This window comes from Caretta caretta, chromosome 1 (assembly GCF_965140235.1).
Source record: "Caretta caretta isolate rCarCar2 chromosome 1, rCarCar1.hap1, whole genome shotgun sequence".
NCBI classification, from domain to species: Eukaryota; Metazoa; Chordata; order Testudines; family Cheloniidae; genus Caretta; species Caretta caretta.
In genome coordinates, this window is record NC_134206.1 from 640,739 (window position 1) to 666,709 (window position 25,971).

Consider the following 25,971-nt stretch of genomic DNA (forward strand, 5'->3'; position numbering starts at 1 on the left):
CCATGCTGTGCTGCCCAGCGCAGCAGTCTGGGAGCTGACCTTGTTCGTGAAGACAGAGGCAAAAAAAGCATTGAGTACATTAGCTTTTTCCCACATCCTCTGTCACTAGGTTGCCTCCCTCATTCAGTAAGGGGCCCACACTTTCCTTGACTTTCTTCTTGTTGCTAACATACCTGAAGAAACCCTTCTTGTTACTCTTAACATCTCTTGCTAGCTGCAGCTCCAGGTGCGATTTGGCCCTCCTGATTTCATTCCTACATGCCCGAGCAATATTTTAAACTCTTCCCTGGTCATTTGTCCAATCTTCCACTTCTTGTGAGCTTCTTTTTTGTGTTTAAGATCAACAAGGATTTCACTGTTAAGCCAAGCTGGTCGCCTGCCATATTTACTATTCTTTCGACGCATCGGGATGGTTTGTCCCTGTAACCTCAATAGGGATTCTTTGAAATACAGCCAGCTCTCCTGGACTCCTTTCCCCCTCATGTTGTTCTCCCAGGGGATCCTACCCATCTGTTCCCTGAAGGAGTCGAAGTCTGCTTTCCTGAAGTCCAGGGTCCATATTCTGCTGCTCTCCTTTCTTCCCTGTGTCAGGATCCTGAACTCGACCATCTCATGGTCACTGCCTCTCAGGTTCCCATCCACTTTTGCTTCCCCTACTAATTCTTCCCGGTTTGTGAGCAGCAGGTCAAGAAGAGCTCTGCCCCTCGTTGGTTCCTCCAGCACTTGCACCAGGAAATTATCCCCTGCACATTCCAAAAACTTCCTGGATTGTCTGTGCACCGCTGTATTGCTCTCCCTCCCCCGGGCGCTGCACTGGGTCCATTCCCCCTGACCTCCCGGGCACTGCGCTGGATCCACCCCCCGGTGTGGAAGAGAGGTGGGGGCAGAGATGGGCTCTGGGAACTCTCAGTGGCCGGAGAGATTCTTGCCCGGGGAGAGCGACCAGGCCGGGCTGGCCCAGGGGCGATGGGAAAGAATTTTGAAGGGGACAGGTGCCCCCCCTTCCATCAGAGCTGCCTGGGGGGAGCTTCATTTTGGGTGTCTCAGGGCGTGACCCTCTGCACCCCCCTGGAGTGATGTTCACTTATCTCCGTCTGCCTCATCTTCCCCCTAGCTCCCCACTGTCCTGCACCCACTCACCTGTCCGTCCGTCTGTCCCACCCCATTCACAGGGCTCATGGCTGGCTCGTCTCTGGGATCACCCCGCTGCCTGGCGTGCACTCGTTTGTCCGGATCTCCTCCCTCCCTGTCCGACTGTTTGTCTCTCCCTCCCTCTCTGCCCCCGTCCGTCCATCTCCCCCTGCCCGGATCCCTTCCCCGTCTGTCCGATCCACCCTCGTAGGCTCCACTTGTCCCGGTGCTGGCCCAGCCGGGCTCCCTGCAGCCTGCCCTCAGCCTGGCCCGCACCTCCTGACCCTCTTGTTTTGCCCGCTCTGTCCCAGGTGTCTCCAGAACTATATCCCGCCCCAGAGCCTCACCCTGTCTTGCCCCGTGTGCCGCCAGACCTCCATCCTGCCGGAGCAGGGCGTGGCCGCACTCCAGAGCAACTTCTTCATCACCAACCTCATGGAGGTGCTGCAGCGCACCCCCGAGGGCAGCAGCCGCCCGGACGCCACCACGCTGGACCCCGTCAGTGCCATCACCGGCCAGCCGCTGTCCTGCCCCAACCACGAGGGCAAGGTGGGGGCCCCTGGCCGGGAGAGGGGCGGGGTGACCCCGCGTCCTGGGGAGGTGGGGGCCCCTGGCCGGGAGAGGGGCGGGGTGACCCCGCGTCCTGGGGAGGTGGGGGCCCCTAGGAGAAAGGGCCAGGCCAGGGTGCCCCCACTTTTCAGGGAGCTGGGTGCCAGCCTGGCTTGGGGGAGGTGGCCTGGGCAGGAGCCCCTGAAGGGGAGGGAGCAGGGTGACCCCACTTCTCCGGGAGTGGAGTGACAGAGCAAGGGGGGCTTTCTGGCCTGGTGCCAGCCTCCTCCCCGCCCCGCCCCGCCCCCGGGACCTGGACAGCCAGGGCTGGGGGGCCTGCAGCCGTGGGGAGTGGCAGCCCCTGACGGCCCCTGCCCGCCCCCAGGTGATGGAGTTCTACTGCGAGTCGTGCGAGACGGCCATGTGCCGCGAGTGCACGGAGGGCGAGCACCGGGAGCACGTCACCGTGCCCCTGCGCAACGTGGTGGAGCAGCACAAGGCCTCGCTGCAGGAGCAGCTCGACGCCATCAAGAGCCGGTATGGGGGGCTGGGGAGAGGGCGGGGTGGGGGAGCTGGTGTCCTGCACAAGGGGAGGTTCCCAGGTGTGGAACTGGCTGTGAGGGGCGGCTGCCCCGTGGGGGCCGGGGTGTAGGGGGGGGCTGCCCCGTGGGTGACGGCCCCGCCCCCCCACAGGCTGCCCCAGCTGACGGCTGTGAGGGGGGGCTGCCCCGTGGGGGCCGGGGTGTAGGGGGGGCTGCCCCATGGGTGACGGCCCCGCCCCCCTGTAGGCTACCCCAGCTGATGGCTGTGAGGGGGGGCTGCCCCGTGGGGGCCGGGGTGTAGGGGGGGCTGCCCCGTGGGTGACGGCCCCGCCCCCCCACAGGCTACCCCAGCTGACGGCTGTGAGGGGGGGCTGCCCCGTGGGGGCCGGGGTGTAGGGGGGCTGCCCCGTGGGTGACGGCCCCGCCCCCCGGCAGCCTACCCCAGCTGATGGCTGTGAGGGGGGGCTGCCCCGTGGGGGCCGGGGTGTAGGGGGGGCTGCCCCGTGGGTGACGGCCCCGCCCCCCCACAGGCTACCCCAGCTGACGGCTGTGAGGGGGGGCTGCCCCGTGGGGGCCGGGGTGTAGGGGGGGCTGCCCCACGGGTGACGGCCCCGCCCCCCTGTAGGCTACCCCAGCTGATGGCTGTGAGGGGGGGCTGCCCCGTGGGGGCCGGGGTGTAGGGGGGGCTGCCCCGTGGGTGACGGCCCCGCCCCCCCACAGGCTACCCCAGCTGACGGCTGTGAGGGGGGGCTGCCCCGTGGGGGCCGGGGTGTAGGGGGGGCTGCCCCGTGGGTGACGGCCCCGCCCCCCCACAGGCTGCCCCAGCTGACGGCTGTGAGGGGGGGCTGCCCCGTGGGGGCCGGGGTGTAGGGGGGGGCTGCCCCGTGGGTGACGGCCCCGCCCCCCTGTAGGCTGCCCCAGCTGACGCCTGTGAGGGGGGGCTGCCCCGTGGGGGCCGGGGTGTAGGGGGGGCTGCCCCGTGGGTGACGGCCCCGCCCCCCCACAGGCTGCCCCAGCTGACGGCTGTGAGGGGGGGCTGCCCCGTGGGGGCCGGGGTGTAGGGGGGCTGCCCCGTGGGTGACGGCCCCGCCCCCCCACAGGCTGCCCCAGCTGACGGCTGCCATCGGGCTGGTGACCGAGATCAGCAAGCAGCTCGTCGAGCGGAAGAACGCCGCCGTGGGCGAGATCAGCGGCTCCTTCGCGGAGCTGGAGCAGGCCCTGCAGCAGCGCAAGGGGCTGCTCGTGCGTGACCTGGAGGCCACCTGCAGCGCCAAGCAGAAGGTAACCCCAGCCCCTCCCTGTGCCTCTGGTCCGGCTCACCGGCCTGGTGCCCTGCTCCGGCCAGGGTCTGCCCCCCAGCTCCCTCCCCAGGGACCGACCCTCAGAGCTCACGCCGGGAGCTCCCTTGGTGAGTCCCCCTGGGTGGGACCCCGGCAAGAGACTTGTACCCCAAGAGAGCCGGGCATCCCCCTGCCTGACTCTGCAGTGACTCAGCCAGCAGGTAACAGCAGGGGGGTGCCTGGGGGTCTGGACCTAGCGCAGAGAGTTAGAGCCCGGGCCAGCCGGGTCGGATCAGAGCCCCCCGGCCCCTCTGTAATCCCCGTCCAGGAGCGTCTCCTGCTTCCGGCAGCCCCCCACTTCCCAACCCCTCTCCCTGGCCCCTCCTCCGCCCTTTGCTCTCTGGCTGGTCACAGGGGCTGGCTCCCTGCCGAGCGGGGCCCATCCCCGGGCGTTAGTTGCTAGGTGCCAAATGTCCGGGCAGTTGGAGGGCCGTTGTCTTGTGGGGCTCCCCGTGGGCTCGGGCCCCAGGCAGCCAGGCGCTGTCACAGCCGATCTCTGGGTCTCTGCCAACCACCTAGTGAGCCACGCACACAGGGGAACCGGATTTATCTAAATATTACAAAAAATTCCCACTCTGTCAGAGCCCCCGATAGCCCTGCCTGCCCCACCCAGAACCCCCATAGCTCTACCCCAGCACCCCCTGCAGATACACCCCATAGACCCTACCGTGCAGAGCGACTTGGGAGACAAGTAAAAGGAAGTGCCCCGGGGGAGCAGCATTGTCCCTCTGAGCATTTTGTCGCTGGGCATCCACCTGGCCCTGCCTTGGCCGTGCCCCGATGGCTGCCCCTGCCCCCAGCCCCACCCCGCCGCCTGCCCCTCAGCTGACCCTGCCCCAGCCCAGCCCCATCCATGCCCCACTGGCTGCCCCCAAGCCCAGCCCAGCCCTGCCCCGCCTCTGCCCTCAAGCTGCCCCTGCCCCCCGCTGCCCCTGCCCCTGTCCCCCAGCCCCATCTGTGCCCTGCTGGCTGATCCTGCCCCCCAGCCCCGCCCCGCCCTGCTGCCCCTCCCATGCCCCGCTGGCTGATGTGCCCCTCCCCCAGGTGCTGCAGGCCCAGCTGGACGCCCTGCGGCAGGGCCAGGAGAACATCCTGAGCAGCTGCGCCTTCACGGAGCAAGCGCTGCACCATGGCACGGAGACCGAGGTGCTGCTGGTGAAGAAGCAGATGAGTGAGCGGCTCAGCGCCCTGGCCAGCCAGGAGTTCCCCGAGCAGCCACAGGAGAACGACCAGCTGGACTACGTGGTGGAGACGGACGGCGTCCGCAAGTCCATCCTCAACCTGGGCGTGCTCATCACCACCAGCGCCATCGCCCACAAGACGGTGGCCACGGGCGAGGGGCTGCGGCACGCAGTGGTGGGGCAGGCCTCCTCCCTCACCATCACCACCAAGGACAGGGCCGGGGCGCTGGTACGCAGCGGCAGCGCCAGCCTGCAGGCCCAGGTGACGGCGCCCGACGGCAGCCGGGCCGAAGCCGAGGTGCTGGACAACAAGAACGGCACCTACGAGCTGGTGTACACGCCGCGGCAGGAGGGCGACTTCCTGCTCTCCATCCTGCTCTATGGGCAGCCCATCAAGGGCAGCCCCTTCCGCACCAAGGCCCTCAAGGCCTGCGACGTGCCCCCCTCGCCCGACGACGTCAAGCGCCGTGTCAAGTCCCCCAGCAGCGGGCACATCCGGCAGAAGGCCGTGCGGCGCCCCTCCAGCATGTACGGCACCGGCAAGAAGAAGGAGAATCCCATTGAGGACGAGCTCATCTTCCGCGTGGGTGAGCGCGAGGGCCGGGAGGTTGTGGGGACTGGGGGCCATTGAGAGTAGGGGGCTTGCCTAGGGGTGGCACCCACAGCAGGGAGAGGGTCCTGCAGGGGGCACAGACCTCATTGGCCTCCTCAGCCTTCCCAGAAATGGCCAGCGTCTTCCCAGCGTCAGCTCACGCAAGATGAATGTAAAAAACCAATGCAAGCAAGTGGGGACAAAGTGAGACAGGTCAGGCTGTGCCGGGCGCCCAGGCTGGGGGCGCTGGCCCTGCTCTGAGTGACACCAGGCAGGACTCTGGGCAGCGTCTGCCCTCAGGGCACCTGTCCCAGGGCAAGGACCCTGCTCTGCTTTGGGGCCTCCTGAGTCTGGCCTTGGAGCGTTCAGCCCCCTGGTCACCCCATGAGCTCCCCGCAGCGAGTCCCCCTGGGCGGGACCCCTGGGGAGCCTCACCCCCAAAAGGCCCTGCCCCCCATGCTGCAGCCAGCCGTGACTCCCAGCCCGCATGTGGCACAGACGGGTTATTATCGTCGGGAACCCAGCGTAGAACAGAGCTTGGTAGCACCGGGATCGGGGACCCTCAGCAAAGTGCATCTGTTGGGGGGTAGAGCCCTGGGCCCTCGCCCCTGAGTCCCCAACCAGGAGAATGCTTCCAGTTGCCCAGCCCCCATCACGCCCATTGCTGTCCTCCGTCCTTTGTCCCTTTCCCCGGTCCACCAGGCGACACCCCGGCCTGTCCTTGCAGAGGAGGGGGCCTGGCCAGCAGTTGCCAGGCTGCCGAGTGTTCGCCGTTCTCCGCAGCCCATCAGCAGCCACACCTGCCCTCTGGGGGTCTCTGCAATGATAACACACCCTGTCCCACCACCTCAGTACTTGAGTAACACATGGGGAAACTGAGGCACACACTGTGTTCAGAGAAGACATAAAGAACATTCCCACTTTGTCACACAAGGCACAAAATGAGATTAAATGAGCCAGGGACATAGAGGGTAACAAGAAAACGTTTTACAGACACATGAGAAGCAAGAGGAAGACCAAGCACAGGGTAGGCCTGTTACTCAATGAAGAGGGAAAGAGAATAACAGAAAACACAGCAAGGGCTGAAGTGCTAAATAACTGTTTTGTTTCAGTTTTCACTTCATCCACTCAATGGGCAGTGGCAGTCAGAAAAGCAAACAGAATGTTGGGAATCATTAGGAAAGGGAGAGATAAGACGAGAGAAAATATCATATTGCCTCTAGATAGATCCATGGTATGCCCACATCTTGAATACTGTGCGCAGGTGTGGTTTCCCCATCTCAAAAAAGATATGTTGGAATTGGAAAAGGTTCAGAAAAAGGCAACATTAATGATGAGGGGCGTGGAACAGCTTCCATATGAGGAGAGATTAATAAGACTGGGACTTTTCAGCTTGGAAAAGAGGTGACTAAGGGGGGATATGGTCGAGGTCTATAAAATTATGACTGGGTGGAGAAAGTAAATAAGGAAGTGTTGTTTACTCCTTCTCATAACACAAGAATTAGGGGTCACCAAATGAAATTAACAGGCAGCAGGTTTAAAACAAACAAAAGAAAGTATTTTTTCACACGACACACTGTCAACCTGTGGAACTCCTTGCCAGAGGATGTTGTGAAGGCCAAGATTATAACAGGGTTCGAAAAAGACCTAGATAAGTTAATGGAGGACAGGTCCATCAATGGCTAATAGCCAGAATGAACAGGGATGGTGTCCCTAGCCTCTGATGGCCAGAAGCTCGGACTGGATGACAGGGGATGGATCACTTGATGATTCTCTGTTCTGTTCATTCCCTCTGGGGCACCCGGCACTAGCCATTGTCGGAAGACAGGATACTGGGCTAGATGGACCTTTGGTCTGACCCAGTGTGACCGTTCTTATGGTCAAACGTAAGCAGCTATCAGATGACGAACACAGCCAGCCTCAGTGTGAATGGGGCAGGAGCTCAGATTAAGCTGACTGGTCTGTAATTCCCTGGGTTATGTCCCTGTTTATAGATAGATCCTGAAGTGATGGAGTGGGAATTTTTCATATTTTGGATGAACACAGGGTGTGCCTCACTTTCCCCATGTGCTGCATGGTTAGCTGTGGGGGAGGGGAATTTTCTCTTTGCAGAGACCCAGATCTGACTGTGCCTGGCTGGCTGGGGCCTGGTCCCATGGAGAGGCCCAGAAGACAACTGCCTGGACCTAGCAACTGATGCCCAGGGATGGGCCCCCCTCCACAGGCAGCCAGCCGATGCGACCAGCTGAAGGACAGAGGGTTGAGGAGGGGTCTGGGGGGGTGTGATAAGCATGGGTGGCACAAGGAGAAGCTGGTGGATGGGGATTACAGAGGGGCTGGAGGGCTCTGGGCTCTGATCCGACCCGGCTGGCCCAGGCTGTAACTTTCCATTCCTGGTCTAACCCAGGACTCCCTGCGCTGGGTCCAGACGACCAGTCACCCCCTGCTGTTACCCGCTGGCTGAGTCACTGCAGAGTCAGGCAGGGGGTGCCCGGCTCTCTTGGGGTACAAGTTTCCCACCGGGGTCCCACCCAGGGGGACTCGCTGAGGGAGCTCCCGGTGGGGGCTGGGGGCTCCGAGGTTCAGTCCCGGGAAGGGGGGAGCCGAGGGGCTGACCTCAGCAAGTGTGACCCGGAGGGGGCTGACGCCTGCAGGGGGACTGCCAGGGCCTGTCCCGGAGCTGGGCCAGGACACCGGCCTGTGGATCCCTGACAACTATACTTGACCATTTCCAGTTTCTGGGATCTCTCTGGTCGTCCAGAAGTTCTCCAAGCTAACGGCCAATGGCTCAGAGATCTCTTCAGCCAGCTCCTGGAGTGTTCTAGGCTGGGTTTCATCAGGCCCTGCCGACTGGAAGACCGCTAACCTGTCTACATTCTTAACTTGCTCTTTGCCTGTCCTCAGAGCTAGTCTGAGCTCCTGCCCCATTGTGAGCCGGGCACAGGCTGGTGCGGCAGGGGCCCAGCGGATGGGGTGCCCGGCGACAAAGAGCGCAGTGTCCACGCAGCACCTGCCCTCCTGGGGGCTGGGTGTAAATCAGCAAGTCGTCCCCCCGACCCCCGCCCCACGCGGCCTTGGTGTGAGCACTGGGGAGGGAACGCCTTAGTGCCCGTGCCCCCCCCCTCCCCGGGCATCAGTGCTGGGAGCTCGGCCTGGCTCCCCCAGCAAAGCCTCAGGCCTCCCCTCGTCTGCTGGCTGCCTGGGGCGATGTGGAGGCCGCGGCTGAGCCCGGCACTTAGCCAGAGGGTCCCGAGGGAGGCCGGATCGGCTCAGCACTGCATCACAGCTGACACTCGGTGGCAATGAAGCAAATAATCAGCCCGTCTTTGAGCATCTAGAAGAGAATCAGGTGAGAAGTGACAGTCAGCATGGATTTGTCAAGAACAAATCGTGTCACACCAACCTCATTTCCTTCTCCGACAGGGTAACAAGCCTTGTGGATGGGGGGAAGCGGGAGATGTGACATATCTCAGCTTTAATAAGGCTCATGGCCTTCTCATAAGCAAACTAGGGAGGTGTGCCTAGACAAACCTCCTGTAAGGTGAGTGTGCGACTGCTTGGAAAACCGAACTCCAAGCTGGAAGGACAGATCAAGATTGTACCCTGGGGAATGTGACCGCATATTGAGTGGGGTCTCACAGGAGTCCGCCCTGGGTCTGGTGCCGTTCGATATCTTCATTAATGATTTGGATACTGGCATAGGGAGAGCACTTAAACGTTTGTGGACAACCTGGAGAAATGGTCTGAAGTAAATAGGATGAAATTCAATGAGGACAAATGCAAAGTACCCCACTTAGGAAGGAACAATCAGTTGCACACATACAAAATGGGCAATGACTGCCTAGGAAGGAGAACTGCAGAAACGGATCTGGGGGTCAGAGTGGACCACAAGTTAAATATGAGTCAACAGTGTAATGCTGTTGCAAAAAAAGCAAACATCATTCTAGGATGTATTAGCAGGAGTGTTGTAAGCAAGACACGAGAAGTAATTCTTCCGCTTTACTCCGTGCTGATTAGGCCTCAACTGGAGTATTGTGTCCCATTCTGGGTGACACATTTCAGGAAGGATGTGGACAAATTGGAGAAAGTCCAGAGAAGAGCAACAAAAATGATGGAAGGTCTAGAAAACATGACCTGTGAGGGAAGATTGAAAAAATGGGGTTTGTTTAGTCTGGAGAAGAGAAGACTGAGAGAGACATGATCACAGTTTTCAAGTGCCTAAAAGGCTCTTACAAGGAGGAGGGAGAAAAATTGTTTTTCTTAACTTCTGAGGACAGGACAAGAAGCAATTGGCTTACATTGCAGCAAGGGAGGTCCCATTGCAGCAAGGGACCTCTCAAGTCCCGCCGGTCCTACACTGGTGTGATTCTGTGCCTGCTCCCCACGCCCCTCCTGCCTGGCTCCCCTGGCTGATGCCCCCTCACCCTGTGCTCTGCCTGTAGGAAGCCGAGGCCGGGAGAAGGGGGAATTCACCAACCTGCAGGGCATCTCCACCTCCAGCTCCGGTCGCATCGTGGTGGCCGACAGCAATAACCAGTGTGTGCAGGTAGGGACTCATCAGCTCCAAGCCCCCTCCCCTCTCTCTCCCTTCCAGCTTCACCCCACCAACCGCCTTGCTCTGCTCCCGCCAGGTCTTCTCCAACGAGGGCCAGTTCCGGCTGCGCTTCGGCGTCCGGGGCCGTTCCCCAGGGCAGCTGCAGCGCCCCACCGGTGTCACGGTTGACATGAATGGGGACATCATCATAGCTGACTATGACAACCGCTGGGTCAGCATCTTCTCCCCCGAGGGCAAGTTCAAGGTGAGAGGGCAGGGCAGCTGGGCAAGGGGTTGGGGGAAGGGCAGAGAATGACCAGATGGGCTGGTGAGTGCCCAGAGGGGATGGGATCAAGGGAGAGAAAGACCTGCCTGGGGCAGAGAAGGTGGGTTTGGGTGTCTCCTTCCCCCTGGAATGAAGGGGAGACCCTGACAGTTAGCAAATGTATACTGGGGCAAATGAAACACTTCTAAATCCACTTCACAACTGGCCTGTGGAACTCTCTGCCACTAGGTCCCCTGAGCCAGGAACTGAGCAGGATGACAAATCTGCAGAACTGTCCCAGATTGAGGTTTCATTAGAGGAGGTTTGGGAACAAATTGTTAAACTAAACAGTAATAAGTCATCAGGACCCGATGGGATTCACCCAAGAGTTCTGAAGGGACTCAAATGTGAAATTGCAGGACTACTAACTGTAGACTATAACCTATCATTTAAATCAGCTTCTGTCCCAGATGGCTGGAGGATAGCTAATGTGACACCAATTTTTAAAAAGGTCTCCAGAGGTGATCCCGGCAATTACAGGCTGGTAAGCCTCACTTCAGTAGCAGGCAAACTGGTTGAAACTATCGTAAAGAACAGAATTGTCAGAAAGATAGATGAACATAATTTGTTGGGGAAGAGTCAACATGGTTTTTTCACACCACACACTGTCAACCTGTGGAATTCCTTGCCAGAGGATGTTGTGAAGGCCAAGACTATAACAGGGTTCAAAAAAGAACTAGATAAGCTCATGGAAGATAGGTCCATCAATGGCTATCAGCCAGGATGGGCAGGGATGGTGTCCCTAGCCTCTGTTTGCCAGAAGCTGGGGATGAGCGACGGGGGATCACTTGGTGATTCCCTGTTCTGTTCATTCCCTCTGGGGCACCTGGCATTGGCCATTGTCGGAAGACAGGATACTGGACTAGAGGGACCTTTGGTCTGACCCAGTCTGGCCGTTCTTGTGCCCCATAACAAGCCTGCAGAACAACACCAGAGGGGGCTGAATAGCAGGGTCTAACCCCCCAGCCTGGGGGCCCTTCCTCAGGGACAGGTTATTGGGGACATGCCAGCCCTGAGGGCTGGAGGCTGTTCCCATTCCAGACGCGGGGGTGGGTGGAGGGAGTGAGGCAGGGCTCGTACAGGTTCCAGTCCCCAGGCCATGTGATCCAATGTCCCGCTCCCTGCCGCTGCAGACGAAGATCGGGGCTGGGCGGCTGATGGGCCCCAAGGGTGTGGCCGTGGACCGCAATGGCCACATCATCGTGGTGGACAACAAGGCCTGCTGCGTCTTCATCTTCCAGTCCAACGGGAAGCTGGTGACCAAGTTCGGCAGCCGCGGCACGGCGGAGCGGCAGTTTGCAGGTACCCTCGATGGTAATACCGCGACCGGCAGGTCCTTATTACTGCATGCCTTTGGCTTCCTGCTGGGCCAGCCTGGTGAGTTTGGTGACCTTCACTCCGCTGGGCTACCGGGCGCTTGGACAGGCAGCGCACACTTGTGGCCTGAGTGCGAGACTGGGGGCCAGGACTCCTGGGTTCTCTCCTGTCTGGGAAGGGAGTGGGGTCTGGTGGGTTAGAGCAAGAGGGGCTGGGAGCCAGGACTCCTGGGTTCTCTCCTGTCTGGGAGGGGACTGGGGTCTGGTGGGTTAGAGCAAGAGGGGCTGGGAGCCAGGACTCCTGGGTTCTATCCCGGCTGGGAGGGGAGTAGGGGGCTAGTGGTTAGTGCAGGGGGGGCTGGGAGCCAGGACTCCTGGGTTCTCTCCCACTTCGGAGGGGAGTGGGGGCTAGTGGTTAGAGCGGGGGGGACTGGGAGCCAGGACTCCTGGGTTCTATCCCACCTGGGAGGGGAGTGAGGTCTGGTGGGTTGGGGCGGGGCAGGGGGCAGGCCGGGAGTCAGGACTCCTGGGTTCTTTTCTCTCCTTTCTCAGCACTTGTCCTCTGTGAATGGCCATGATGCCCTGCAGGGCTGGTGTTTCCTGCTGAAGTCTCTCCCTCTCTAATGGGTCTGGCAGCTGCTGTGGTCACTAACTGCCCTTCCTCACACACCCACCCCAGTGCCCAGGCTGACCAGCTGCTCCTGAACCCTTACAGCATTCACTGTGCACTAACCTCCAGGGCCTGGCCTGGGCCCTTCCACTGCCCCTGGCTTGTGCCCTCCCTGCCCCATCCCCAGGAGAGCGGGCATTTGATGGGGTGACAGACCTGCCCTGCCATGAGGCAGGCACTGGTTCCCCCTGCCCCAGCTGCCCCCAGCTGGCTCCTGCCCCGACGAGCAGAGCCCGCCCCAGCCCCATGCGCTGAGGCAGGTTCAGGGGTTTCTTTCTCTCCTCCCAGGGCCCCACTTCGTCGCTGTTAACAACAAGAACGAGATCGTAGTGACCGACTTCCACAACCACTCGGTGAAGGTGAGAGTCGGGCCCTGGTGTCACGGGGTCCCCGGGCGATGCTCTGGAACTGCTCCCTATGAAGCCAGTCAGGACTCTGAGAAAGTCTCCTCTCTGTCAGCAGCCTGTCTGCAGGACACACAGCTCACACGGCTTCCACCTTCCTGGGTCTGACCTCGGAGCATTCAGCCTCCTCTGCCCCTCCGTGCGCTTCCCACAGCGAGTCTACCCAGGCGGGGTCCTGGGGAAGCCGGAGGGTCCTGCACCCCAACTCCGCAGTCAGACGTGACTCTCAGCCAGCCAGTAAAACAGAAGGTTTATTAGATGACAGGAACATGGTCTAAACCAGAGCTTGTAGGTGCAGAGAACAGGACCCCTCAGTCGAGTCCATTTTGGGGGGCAGTGAGCCAGACAACCCCATCTGCACTTCACTCCACGTCCCCAGCCTGCCCCCAACTGAAGCTCTCTCCAGCCCCTCCTCCTCTGGGCTTTGTCCCTTTCTCGGGCCAGGAGGTCTCCTGATTCCTTTGTTCTCCAACCCTTTAGCTCTCACCTTGCAGGGGGCAAGAGCCCAGGCCATCAGTTGCCAGGAGACAGAGTGTCGGCCATTTATGTACCCTGGCCCTTTGCTCTGCAACAATTACACCCCCTTATTTCCACCCCCTAGAGATTTAAGAAATGCCTAGGGGAAACTGAGGCACCCCTACAGTATTCAGAGGAAACATTAAGAACAGCCCCACTTCATCACACCTGGCCCTGCCCGCACCCCGGCACCTAGCCACAGGACTGGCCCTGGGAGGAACTCTTCTGCAGGCCAGTCCCCCGGGATCCCGCTCTCCTCGGCACACACTGCCTCAGCACCCCAGAGACTGAGCCCCTGGGCTCCAGCCACCTGCGTCCCGGCTGCGCTCTGCCCAGCGCCTCCTGCCACAATGGGCCATGGGGAGCCGTGTCCCTGCGGAGGGCCCCCCGCCCAGCTGAGGGCAGTGCAGGGTTCACCAGTCCCGGCCCCAGCGTGGGCGACCTTGGGGAGCCAAGAGCAGCAGCGGTTAAGAGGTCGCCACCCAGCCCGTCTGCCATGGAACGCGGAGTTGACCTTTCCCTCGCTGCCGGTCCCCAGGCCCCAGCCTGGCCCCTGCCGGCCCCTTGGCCTGCTCACGCCTTCCACCTGCCCCGCTCCCGCGCTCCGGTGCTCCCCGGCCCGTGGTGGCCCTCCATCGAGCCAACGCCTCCTCCAGGTTCCAGCTCTTAGCCCTTCTGTGCTGGCACAGTCCCAGCCGGCTGGGTCCCTGCCAGCCAAGCGCTGGGTCGGGGGCTCCCTGTGGTGGCTGGCGGGGTGACAAGCCCCTCTCCTTCCCCCAGGTGTACAGCGCCGATGGTGAGTTCCTCTTCAAGTTTGGCTCACACGGGGAGGGGAACGGGCAGTTCAACGCTCCCACCGGCGTGGCCGTGGATTCCAACGGCAACATCATCGTGGCCGACTGGGGCAACAGCCGGATCCAGGTAGGGCGCGAGGGCCGGGACTTGCATGGGGGGCACTGGGAACCTGCCAGGCTGGTGGTCCTGCCCCGATGCAGCAGTTCCTCCCCTCCCCTCACACATTGGCATTCACTTCTCCGACATTAGAGAAATGCCCCATCCCTCCTTGACTCTAAGTGCCCGGCCCCTTTGTATCTGGTGGCAGTGAGTTCCGTAGGCTTGTGACATGTGGAGCAGGAGGGGATTCCCCTGGTCCATGAGGCTGTCCCCAGGGCTGCCCAGCTTGTGACTGGCACTGGTGGGTAGCAATCCAGGATGTGGCTCAGACCCCCCACAGGCCTGGCACTGTGCAGGGCAGGGCAGGGGCCTAGGTTGTTCCGGGGGGTGAGGAGACCCTGTTGGGGGGTGGTGCTACGGCTCTGCAGTACATAAGAACAAAAGATCGGCCAGACTGGGTCATACCAAAGGTCCATCCAGCCCAGTATCCTGTCTTCCGACAGTGGCCTATGCCAGGTGCCCCAGAGGGAATGAACTGAACAGGTAATCATCAAGTGATCCATCCCCTGTCGCCCATTCCTAGCTTCTGGCAAACAGAGGCGAGGGACACCAACCCTGCCCATCCTGGCTAATAGCCATTGATGGACCTATCCCCCATGAACTTAGCTAGTTCTTTTTTGAACCCTGATTATGGTCTTGGCCTTCACAACATCCTCTGGCAAGGAGTTCCACAGGTTAACTGTGCGTTGTGTGAAGAAATACTTCCTTTTGTTTCTTTTAAACCTGCTGCCTGTTAATTTCATTTGGTGACCCCTAGTTCTTGTGTTATGAGGAGTAAATAACACTTCCTTATTTACTGTCTTCACACCAGTCATGAGTTTATAGACCTCTATCATATCCCCCCTTAGTCGTCTCTTTTCCAAACTGAAAAGTCCCAGTGTTATTAATCTTTCCTCATACGGATCCAGACCCCTAATCAATTTTGTTGACTTTTGAGATATGGCAACCACATCTGCACGCGGTATTCAAGGTGTGGGCGTACCATGGATTTAGATGGGGCAATCTGATATTTTCTGTCGTCTTATCTCTCCCTTTCTTAATGATTCCCAGCATTCTGTTAGCTTTTTTGACTGCCGCTGCACACTGAGTGGATGTTTTCAGAGAACTATCCACAATGACTCCAAGATCTTTCTTGAGTGGTAACAGCTAATTTAGACCCCATCATTTTATATGGATAGCGGGGATTATGTTTTCCAATGTGCATTATTTTTCAGTTATCAACATTGAATTTCGTCTGTCAGTTTGTTGCCCAGTCACCCAGTTTTGTGAGATCCTTTTGTAGCTCTTCGCAGTCTGCCTAGGACTTAACTATCTTGAGCAGTTTTGTATCATCTGCAAATTTTGCCACATCACTGGTTACTACGGCTGTCGAGCGATTAAAAACATTAATTGTGATTAATCACACTGTTAAACCATAATAGAATTCAATTTATTGAAATATTTATGGATTTTTTTCATTTTCAAATATATTGATTTCAGTTACAGCACAGAATATAAAGTGCACAGTGCTCACTTTATTTCTGATTACAAATATTTCCACTGTAAAAAAAATAAGATAGCATTTTTCAGTTCCCCCATTACAAGGACTGTAGCGCAATCTCTTTATCCTGAAAGTTGAACTTACACATGTAGAATTATGTACAAAAATAACTGCATTAAAAAACAAAACAATGTAAAACGTTAGAGCCTATCCACTCAGTCCTACTTCTTGTTCAGCCAATCGCTCAAAAGTGTTCACTTTTGTGGGAGATAATGCTGCCCACTTCTTGTTTACAGTGTCACCTGGAAGTGAGAACAGGCATTCGCATGGGACTTTTGTAACTGGTGTAGCAAGATATTTACGTGCCAGATGCGCTAAAGATTCTTATGTCCCTTCGTGCTTCAACCACCATTCCAGGGGACACGCGTCCTTGCTGATGACAGGTGCTGCTCAATAACGATCCAAAGCAGAGCGGACCGACGCATGTTCATTTTCATCCTCTGAGTCAGATGCCACCAGCAGAAGGTTGATTTTCTTTTTTGGTGGTTCAGGTTCTGTAGTTTTCTCCTCGGCGTGTTGCTTTTTTAAGGCTTTTGAAAGTTTGCTCCACACCTCGTCCCTCTCAGATTTTGGAAGGCGCTTCAGATTCTTAAACCTTGTGTCGAGTGCGGTAGCTATCTTTAGAAATTGCACATTGGTACCTTCTTTGCGTTTTGTCAAATCTGCAGTGAAAGTGTTCTTAAAACGAACAGACTGGTCAGCCTCACCTCAGTCGCTGAAAAATCACGGAGCAGGTCCTCAAGGAATCCATTTTGAAGCACTTGGAGGAGCGGAAGGTGATCAGGAAGAGTCAGCATGGATTCACCAAGGGCAAGTCATGCCTGACCAACCTGATTGCCTTCTGTGATGAGATAACTGGCTCTGTGGATATGGGAAAAGTGGTGGATGTGATATATCTTGACTTTAGCAAAGCTTTTGATACGGTCTCCCACAGTATTCTTGCCAGCAAGTTAATAAAGTATGGATTGGATGAATGGACTATAAGGTGGATAGAAAGCTGGCTAGATCGTTGGGCTCAACGGGTAGTGATCAACAGCTCAATCTCTAGTTGGCAGCTGGTATCAAGTGGAGTGCCCCAAGGGTCGGTCCTGGGGCCGGTTTTGTTCAACATCTTTATTAATGATCTGGAGGATGGGATGGATTACACACTCAGCAAGTTTGTGGATGACACTAAGTTCGGGGGAGAGATAGATACGCTGGAGGGTAAGGATAGGGTCCAGAGTGACCTAGACAAATTGGAGGATTGGGCCAAAAGAAATCTGATGAGGTTCAATAAGGACAAGTGCAGAGTCCTGCACTTAGGACGGAAGAATCCCATGCACTGCTACAGGCTGGGGATCGACTGGCTAAACAGCAGTTTTGCAGAAAAGGACCTGGGGATTACAGTGGACGAGAAGCTGGATATGAGTCAACAGTGTGCCCTTGTTGCCAAGAAGGCTAACGGCAAATTGGGCTATATTGGTAGGAGCACTGCCAGCAGATCAAGGGAAGTGATTATTCCCCTCTATTCAGCACTGGTGAGGCCACCCCTGGAGTATTGCGTCCAGTTTTGGGCCCCCTGCTACAGAAAGGATGTGGACAAATTGAAGAGAGTCCAGTGGAGGGCAACGAAAATTATTAGGGGGCTGGGGGATATGACGTATGAGGAGAGGCTGAGGGAACTGGGGTTATTTAGTCAGCAGAAGAGAAGAATGAGGGGGGATTTGATAGCAGCCTTCAACTACCTGCCAGGGGGGTCCAAAGAGGATGGATCTAGACTGTTCTCAGTGATAGCAGATGACAGAACGAGGAGTAATGGTCTCAAGTTGCAGTGGGGGCGGTCTAGGTTGGATATTAGGAAAACCTTTTTCACTAGGTGGGTGGTAAAGCACTGGAATGCGTTACCTAGGGAGGCGGTGGAATCTCCATCCTTAGAGGCTTTTAAGACCCGGCTTGACAAAGCCCTGGCTGGGATGATTTAGGGGTTGGTCCTGCTTTGAGCAGGGGGTGGGACTAGATGACCTCCTGAGGTCCCTTGCAACCCTAATCTTCTATGTTTCTACGTGCTGGGTCATTATCTGAGACTGCTATAACATGAAATATATGGCAGAATCCAGGTAAAACAGAGCAGGAGACATACAATTCTCCCCCAAGGAGTTCAGTCACAAATTTAATTAATGGATTATTTTTTTAACGAGCATCATCAGCATGGAAGCATGTCTTTTGAATGGTGTGTAACAATGCTGGCTTTGGCGGGACCCAGCTGAGAGTGCCAATTCAGGACAAATTGCTTCAAGCAGGGCAGTTACAGCCCAAGGCTAGGGTTTCTATGCACATCAAGGCAAACCAAACCAGCCAGACAGAGAAGACTTTGGTTTTGCCCATAAGTCAGACGTAAGTCACACAAGCAATTCCCTCAGACACTCCAGTATCCCCACCAGTGCCCCTCGTTATGGGGTCGAATGGTTATGAAAACCAATACCCCAGTAAAAGGAAAAAGGTTCTCTCGATCCCAAAGGACCAAGCCCCAGACCCAGGTCAATATACAAATCAGATCTTACCCACAAATCACGCTGTTGCCAATCCTTTCGAATCTAAAATCTAAAGGTTTATTCATAAAAGGAATAAGAGAGCGATGAGAGCTAGAACTGGTGAAATGGAATCAATGACACACAGCAATGTCAAAGTTCTTGGTTCAGGCTTGTAGCAGTGATGGAATAAACGGCAGGTTCAAATTAAGTCTCTGGAGAACATCCCCAGCTGGGATGGGTCGTTCAGTCCTTTGTGTAGAGCTTCCTTTTGTAGCGAAGTCCCTCCAGAGGCAAGAAGGACTGAAGACAAGACAGAGGAGCTGCAGCAGGGTTTTATAGTCTCTTGTCATGTGGCCCTTCTTTCTTTCTTTCTTTCTTTCTTTCTTTCTTTCTTTCTTTCTAAGACAATCATTCCAGCACATGGCATGAAAAAACCTCAGTTTTGTCCCTAGGCAGGTCCCTGCACGCCTTGCTGAGTCCCAAGGCATGTCTGCCTTCTCTCAATGGGTCACTTGTGTCACTGATGGTCCTTAATGGGCCATCCAGCAGGCTAGGCAGAGCTGATGTCTGGGGTGTCACCCAGAAGCACAGCAGAAGTTTGAAATAGAGACAGTCTAGAGCCAATACTTATATCTTTAAATACAAAATGATATGTGCAAACAGGCAGCATCATCCTAACCAGCAACACATAACCTTGTCGTAGACGCCTTATATGATAACCTTTGTACAATATTTGCTGCAAATATATGAGAGTGGTTGCAACCGTGATCTAAATGGTTACAGATTATGTCAATAACATCACATGGTGGCCAAAGCATGAAGAGGCATACAAATGTTTAATATCTAGCACGTAAATACCTTGCAATGCCATCTACAAAAGTCCCATGTGAATGCCTGTTCTCACTTCCAGGTGACATTGTAAACAAGAAGTGGGCAGCATTATCTCCCACAAAAGTGAACGCACTTGTTTGTCTTAGCGATTGGCTGAACAAGAAGTTAGCCTAATTAGACTTGTAGGCTCTAAAGTTTTGCATTGTTTTGTTTTTGAGTGCAGTTATATAACAAAAAAAACCTACATTTGTAAGTTGCACTTTCATGATAAAGAGCATAAGAACGACCAGACTGGGTCAGCACGACGGTCTCTGACAGTGGCCAGTGCCAGGTGCCCCAGAGGGAATGAACAGAATAGGGAATCATCAAGTGAGCCATCTCCTGTCGCCCATTCCCAGCTTCTGGCAAACAGAGGCTAGGGACACCATCTCTAAAGAGAATGCACTACAGTACTTCTGTGAGGTGAATTGAAAAATTCCTTTTGTTTTTAGAGTGCAGGTATTTGTAACAAAAAATATATATATATATAAAGTGAGCACTGTACACTTTGTATTCTGTGCTGTAATTGAAATCAATATATTTGAAAACGTAGAAAAACATCCAAAAATATTTAATTAATTGCAATTGGAATTCTATTGTTTAACAGTGTGATTAAAGCTGCGATTAATCGTGATTAATATTTTTTTAGTTAATCGCGTGAGTTAACTGCGATTAATTGACAGCCCTACTGTTTACCCCTTTTTCCAGATCATTTATGAATATATTGAATAGGACTGGGCCCCATACAGACCCCTGGAGGACACCACTATTCACCTCTCTCCATTCTGAAAACCGACCATTTATTCCTACCCTTTGTTTCCTGTCTTTTAACCAGTTACCAATTCATGAGAGGACCTTCCCCCTTATCCCATGACAGCTTACTTTGCTTAAGAGCCTTTGGTGAGGGACCTTGTCAAAGGCTTTCTGAAAATCTAAACACACTGTATCCACTGGATCACCCTTATCCGCGTGCGTGTTGATCCCCTCAAACAATTCTAGTAAATTAGTGAGGCATGATTTCCCTTTACAAAAACCATGTTGACTATTTCCCAACAAATTACGTTCATCTCTGTGTCCGACAATTTTGTTCTTTTCTTTAGTTTCAACCAGTTTGCCCGGTACTGAAGTCAGGCTTATTGGCCTGTAGTTGCCAGGGTCTCCTCCGGAGCCCTTTTTAAAAATTGGTGTCACATTAGCTCTCCTCCAGCCATCTGGGACAGAAGCTGATGTAAGCGATAGGTTACAGAGTAGTTCTGCAATTTCACAGTTCCTTCAGAACTCTTGGGTGACCACCTGCTCCTGGTGACTTATTGCTGTTTAAATTCATCAGTTTGTTCCAGAACCGCCTCAGTCTGAGACCGTCCCTCAGGTTTGTCACAGTCCCCTCTCTCGGCAGGTCTTCGACAGCTCAGGCTCCTTCCTGTCCTACATCAACACGCTGGCCGACCCGCTGTATGGGCCGCAGGGCCTGGCGCTCACCTCGGACGGACACGTGGTGGTGGCCGACTCGGGCAACCACTGTTTCAAGGCCTATCGCTACCTGCAGTAGCTGAGGGGCACCGGGTGGGCCCCAGCCTGCACCTGCCCCACTGCCTGGACTAGAGACCGAGGGGCTGCTCCCCCACCTGCAGGCTTGTGCTGAGTGCCCAGCCCCACTGGGGGGGCTTGCAGGAGCCCTGGGCCCCCCAAGCTGCAGTGCAAGAGCCCGGCGAGGGGGGACCCACCCTTGAGCCTGCCGGCCTGTGCCCCACAGCAGGGAGACTGGCCCGCGGAGAGGGGCGGCCCAGCAGGTCCCCCCGGTTGCGGTGAAGGTTAGGGGCTGTCTTCCCTTCCCCCACACCTGGGCCCTTTGGTGTTTGTTGGGGGGCTGCCCCTCACCCCAGCCATCTGGGCCAGACGGTCAATGGGAATACGGGAGCTGGGGCTGTTGTTCCTTCTCTCTGGGGTGCAGCATCTCCTGCCTATCACCGCCCCCGTACCCACCAGCAACTCCCGCCTCTGAGCCCCCCAGCATTGCCTGCACCCCAGTGCAGTCCAGCACCCGCACCCCCCACGCCCCTGTACAACCCAGCACCGCCCACCCCCCTGTAAAATATAGCACCACCGCCCGCCCCCCAATGCCCACAGCACCGCCCGCTCCCTTGTAAAACCTAGCACCACCGCCCCCCAGTGCAACCCAGCAGTGCCCGCAGCAACGCCCACCCCCCAGTGCAACCCCTCACCGCCTGCCCGCTGCCTCTGGTGCCACCCAGCAGTGCCTGCCCCCTGTGCCCACCAGCAACACCTGCCCAGCCCCCCGGTGCCCGCCAGCAATGCCCACCCCCTGCCCTGCTGTGCCCCCTGCAATGCCAACCTGCTGCCCCCATGTGCCGCCAGCAAAGCCCGTTGTGCTCCCTGGCACCTCTCACCTCTCCGGTGTCTCCCAGCTGTGCACCCCACCAGCAACCCCCAGCTGCCTTCCCACTGTGGCCTCCCCCAGCCCACCCCGATCTGCCCTCCAGTAACCCCTCCCCCACGTTCCCCTCTCTCCCTCCCTGTGTCTCCCTTCTCACTAGGGTTGATCTGCACTTTATTTCTGTGGCTGGGTTCAGGGATGGGGTTGCCGAGCCCAGCGCTGGGGGCAGGGAGGGGTCGTGGGACCTGCAGGCCCCAGAGCAGCGGCCTGGCGTGGGTCTGGGCAGCGGGGCGTGCCCTGGCCTCTGCCAGGCCCTGGCTGTGGGTGCGTCTCACTCTGTGTTACTCCAGGGATGCATGCCCTAGGCCTGCCCATCATGGCACTGCCAGGGCCCGGCAAGTCCCTCCCCCCCCCGCAGACCCCACGGGTGGGAGGGTGTCCAGCCCAGTTCCCCCTCCGTGCTGGGGGCTAGTCTCCGGGGGAGCCCCCAATCCTGGCTGCACCCCCGTGCCTAGGGAGCCCCACAGCCATCGCCGCTATGAACCCCCCAGGAGCCAGATCCTGCCCCTCCTGCCCCCAGGGTAATGCTACCCTCACGCCCAGGAGCCACGAATCTAAGCTTCCCCCCCCAGCTTTCAGCCCCGCAGTCCCAGGGTTACAGCCAGCACCCTCCACACATGGGTGCAAGTGGGGGTGGGACTGCCGTATGCTAATGAACCATATGTACAAAATAAAGTATTCTGAAAGTATGCTGGGCCCTGTCCCTGTGGGGGGAGGCAGGCCCAACCTCCCCGTGGCACCAGGATCGCTGGGCTGCCATGAGTGGGGGCTTGGCAGGGGGTGCAGTGCTGTGGAGGGTGCGGGGACAGAGGGCTGAGTGGGGCCCTGGGGTGCAGGGGCCCGCAGGGCTGCAGCATCGCCAGGCTCACACGGGGGGCGGTGCCGAGGGGCAGCCAAGGGCCTCTGTCAGGGGGCCCTGGGTCAGTGAGTGGGGTGGGAGGGGGTGCCCCCCCGGGCATCTGCTAGCGCTTGGTGGATCTGTGGGTGCTGTAACCCAGACTGACCCAGCTGCTGGGGATATGGGGTGTATCGGGGGCAGCCTCCTCCCCTGCTTTCCCTGGCTAGTGCCCGTCCCCTGGCCTGGAGGGAACCAGTGACGGGTGCTGGCTGCCCCGCTACAGGCTGGACTCTTGGTTCCCGCCCTGGCCTGTCGTACTCCATCCCTGCACCTGGCCCTCCGCCAGCCCTGCCCTGCCCCACCCCTGGCCCTGCCTAATCCTCCCCCCCGGCCACACGCAGAGCCATGCCCCCGCCCCCCTGTTCTGCGGTGGAGCCACGAGACAGATGTGGGGTAGAGAGCGGTGGGCATGGCAAGAAGTGACTAGCAGGGCCTCAGGGTGGGGTGCGGCTCAGCCCCTTGCTGCTTGTGCAAGCCTCACGGGGCTTTCCTGCCTTGGGGATCCCTGGGGTCCCCCCGTGTGCAGCCCCCCTAACTGGGGCTGTAGCCTGGCACCACCTACAAGCCGTGTGGGCAGCAGAGGGCACCTGGGAGACAAGCAAACCGCAGGGGCTGAGCTCCCATGCTTGGCCCTTGCTCGGACCCACCAGCTGCTCGGGCCCTGTCCCGGGGCTGGGGCTGGCTCCAGCTCCTGGCAGGGCAGATAACGGTGAGGCTCTGGGGGCCTCGCTCACCGGGTCACAGTGCTGCTTAGCTTTGGGGGGCAAACTGCCCCTTTCACGCCCCCGGGCGCCCATGCCAAGGGTACGGGCTGTGTGATGCGGCTGCTGGGCCTACAGGTGGCCGGGGAGAAGGAGCGCCTCTTGCTGGGGCGGGGCAGGGGTGGGCTCTCAGAGCCGGGCACCAGCCCCGAGGCCTGGGTGGGGGCCAGCGTTAGGGCCACAGCAGCATGATGCCAGGTTCCTGTCTCCCTCATGGGCTGTGCCCCAGGCAGGGGAGCCCCCACCCCCAGCAAGCCCCCGCCCCAGCCCTCCACTGCCCCGAAGGGGCTGAGGTGAGCCGGGCACAGGCTGGCGCAGCAGGGGCCCAGCGGATGGGGTGCCCGGCGACAAAGGGCGCAGTGTCCACGCAGCACCTGCCCTCCTGGGGGCTGGGTGTAAATCAGCAAGTCGTCCCCCCGACCCCCGCCCCGCGCGGCCTTGGTGTGAGCACTGGGGAGGGAACGCCTTAGTGCCCGTGCCCCCCCCTCCCGGGGCATCAGTGCTGGGAGCTCGGCCCGGCTCCCCCAGCAAAGCCTCAGGCCTCCCCTCGTCCGCTGGCTGCCTGGGGCGACGTGGAGGCCGCGGCTGAGCCCGGCACTTAGCCAGAGGGTCCCGAGGGAGGCCGGGGCAGGGCTCGCTCCTATGTGCTTGGTGACGCTGTGGCCAAGCAGTGCGGCGCCTCCCCCCGCAGCCGGGGAACGGGGTCACAGCATTTCTAGCGCACGACTGCCCGCGTCTCCCCACCCCCTGAGATGGCACCGTGCCCGCCCCAGCGCTGTGGGACGGTCCCGTGGCTGGTGCTGCTCCCAGGGCTGGGAGGTGCTGCCTGGGGGAGCCCTGGCCTCGGCAGGGGGAGCCAGGCGCAGGAGAGCGCAGTGCTTGGGCCCGAGCGGAGCTAGAGCGAGCAGTGGAGACCGAGCGCTTGGTGCCCTGCACGGGCGTTGGACGTGCGGGTCTCTCACCCAAGCAGCACCTCGGATGCCAGGAGAACCAGGCCAGTTCCTGTGGCCCTGCTGTGCCCTGGTGCCCGGGGGCTGGTGCCTGCCTGAGACCGACTCGGGGGCCCCTCTCGCCCGCCTTCTGGGCTCTGGCCACCCTGTCGCCTGTTCCTCTGGGGTGACACCCTCCTACGACCCCACGTGTGACCTCATGTGACCCCCCTGCTGGTTGCACCCCAGGTTCCCCCAGCAATGTGCACGGCCCTTGTGTGTGGGATGTGGGGCCACCCGGGACCCCGGAGCCGCCCGCTGGCTTCAGTTAGCCGTCGCCATGTGTCTGCAAATCTCTGACATCCGCGCCGGGCACGACAGGCAGCCTGGGCTCAGTCTGCTCTGAACCCAGGTGTCAGCAGGATGCCCCCCGCGCCATGGCTGCCGTGCAAACCCCAGCCAGGCTGCACTCTGGGCATGTGGTCTGTGTGCAGCCCGATAGATGTGTTAGCGTGACCCCCCCCTTGTCTGTAGCAGCCCCGGCCCAGGATGGTTCAGGGACACGCAGTCGAGACGGATGGGAGCATTTTCCCAGCCAGTGCAGCCAAGTCTGTGCCTACTCGGCTCCAGGGGGTGGGAAATCCATCCTGGGCCACCAGGTGGGCTCTGGCTCGTGGCTTGGCCTTGGCCCGTACAGCTGTGATGGCAGCCAGGAAGGGTTAATGGAGGGCTCGGTTACCTCTTGAGCACGGGTCAGAGCCCCCTGAGAACACCCACCCACCGCAGCAAACTGAGCAGATGCTGAGCTGGCAGCTCGGGCGGGAGGAGACAGGCAAGCACGGCTCTCCGACCAATGTCTGCAGCTGGGCAAAGGCAGGAAGCAGCCCAGGGAATCGGCACAGAACAAACAGGCCCTTGCTGCTGATCCCCAAGGCCTGGGCTGGCACCTGGGGCAGAGGTGGACCTGGAGGGCCAGGGCCTGCTGCACCTGGACTGGGGCTGACCCACGACATGGGGACATGGAGGATTGTTTGGCCTCTCATGGGAGCCTGGAAAGGCGATGCCTGGAACTGTCCGGGGCTCGTCCAGCCAGCAATGGACCTTCGGCAGTGCACAGCCCTGGCAGCTGGCTCCATACTGCTGTGAAACATCGCTGGCGCTGCCCATGGGTGCTTCCTCCCTAGGTGGCCTTCGTGCAGCCCTTGTTACGTGTTCGTCTGCAACGCCGCAGGGTGCAGGTGGTCGCTGGAAGGCACCCAGCTGGGAGGAAGGCACCTCTCCCATGTGGAGGGAACCCCGGCCATGCCTGGACCTCCGGGTGTGGCGTAGCCGGCGCGGCATTGGCATGGCTGTGGCGTATGGGGGCAGAGTGGCGTATTCTGCAAAACGGTCTCCCCCATCTGCCCAGGATTGATATCAGAGTGACAGACTACTTCAGGCCATCCCGTTTGCCCTTTTAAATATTGGCACAACATTAGCTGTCTTCCATTCTTCTGGAACATCCCCAGACTTATTGAAAACCAACATTAACAGTCCAGTGAGCTCCTCAGCCAGCTCTTTTAAAACTCTTGGACACAAGTTACCTGGATCTTCTGATTTATAAATGTCTAATTTTAGTAGCTGCTGTTTAACATCCTCCAGTGATACTGGTAGAATGGAACAAGTGCCAGCCTCATTGTTTGATAGGATGACAGGATGTTTTTTCCCCAAAATACAGGATACAAATATTTATTGACCACTTTTTCCTTTTCTGCATTATTATTGATCAAATGTATCAGTTCTGTCTCATAATACACCAATACCACTGGTAGGATTCCTTTGCTTAATATTCTTTTTAAAACTTCATGTCCTTAAATTTGCTGACCACAAGTTTCTACTTTTGTCCCTTATTGATTTTCTACAATTCCTGATTCCTGGGTTACAGTTTTGCTATCAACTCTCCCTTTCCTCCATT

The 25,971-nt window shown here is 58.2% G+C and overlaps 1 protein-coding gene across 4 annotated transcripts in view; it reads left to right on the forward strand.

The window, feature by feature from the left end:
• The window catches only part of TRIM3 (tripartite motif containing 3), a 35,224-nt gene extending 13,106 nt beyond the window's left edge, over positions 1 to 22,118 (forward strand). For 2 of the 4 annotated variants that reach the window (XM_075125482.1, XM_075125479.1), the window contains exons 3-12: positions 1,443 to 1,680; positions 2,066 to 2,217; positions 3,323 to 3,503; positions 4,607 to 5,330; positions 9,778 to 9,881; positions 9,967 to 10,134; positions 11,328 to 11,508; positions 12,469 to 12,539; positions 13,881 to 14,021; positions 20,371 to 22,118. In XM_075125482.1, the coding sequence (XP_074981583.1) occupies positions 1,443 to 1,680; positions 2,066 to 2,217; positions 3,323 to 3,503; positions 4,607 to 5,330; positions 9,778 to 9,881; positions 9,967 to 10,134; positions 11,328 to 11,508; positions 12,469 to 12,539; positions 13,881 to 14,021; positions 20,371 to 20,523 (2,113 nt within the window). In that variant the 3' untranslated portion in view covers positions 20,524 to 22,118. Of the gene's footprint in view, positions 1 to 1,442; positions 1,681 to 2,065; positions 2,218 to 3,322; positions 3,504 to 4,606; positions 5,331 to 9,777; positions 9,882 to 9,966; positions 10,135 to 11,327; positions 11,509 to 12,468; positions 12,540 to 13,880; positions 14,022 to 15,830 lie in introns of all 4 variants that reach the window. The other 2 variants (XM_075125490.1, XM_075125485.1) reach the window with 2 other exon arrangements.
• Positions 22,119 to 25,971: the final 3,853 nt, after the last annotated feature.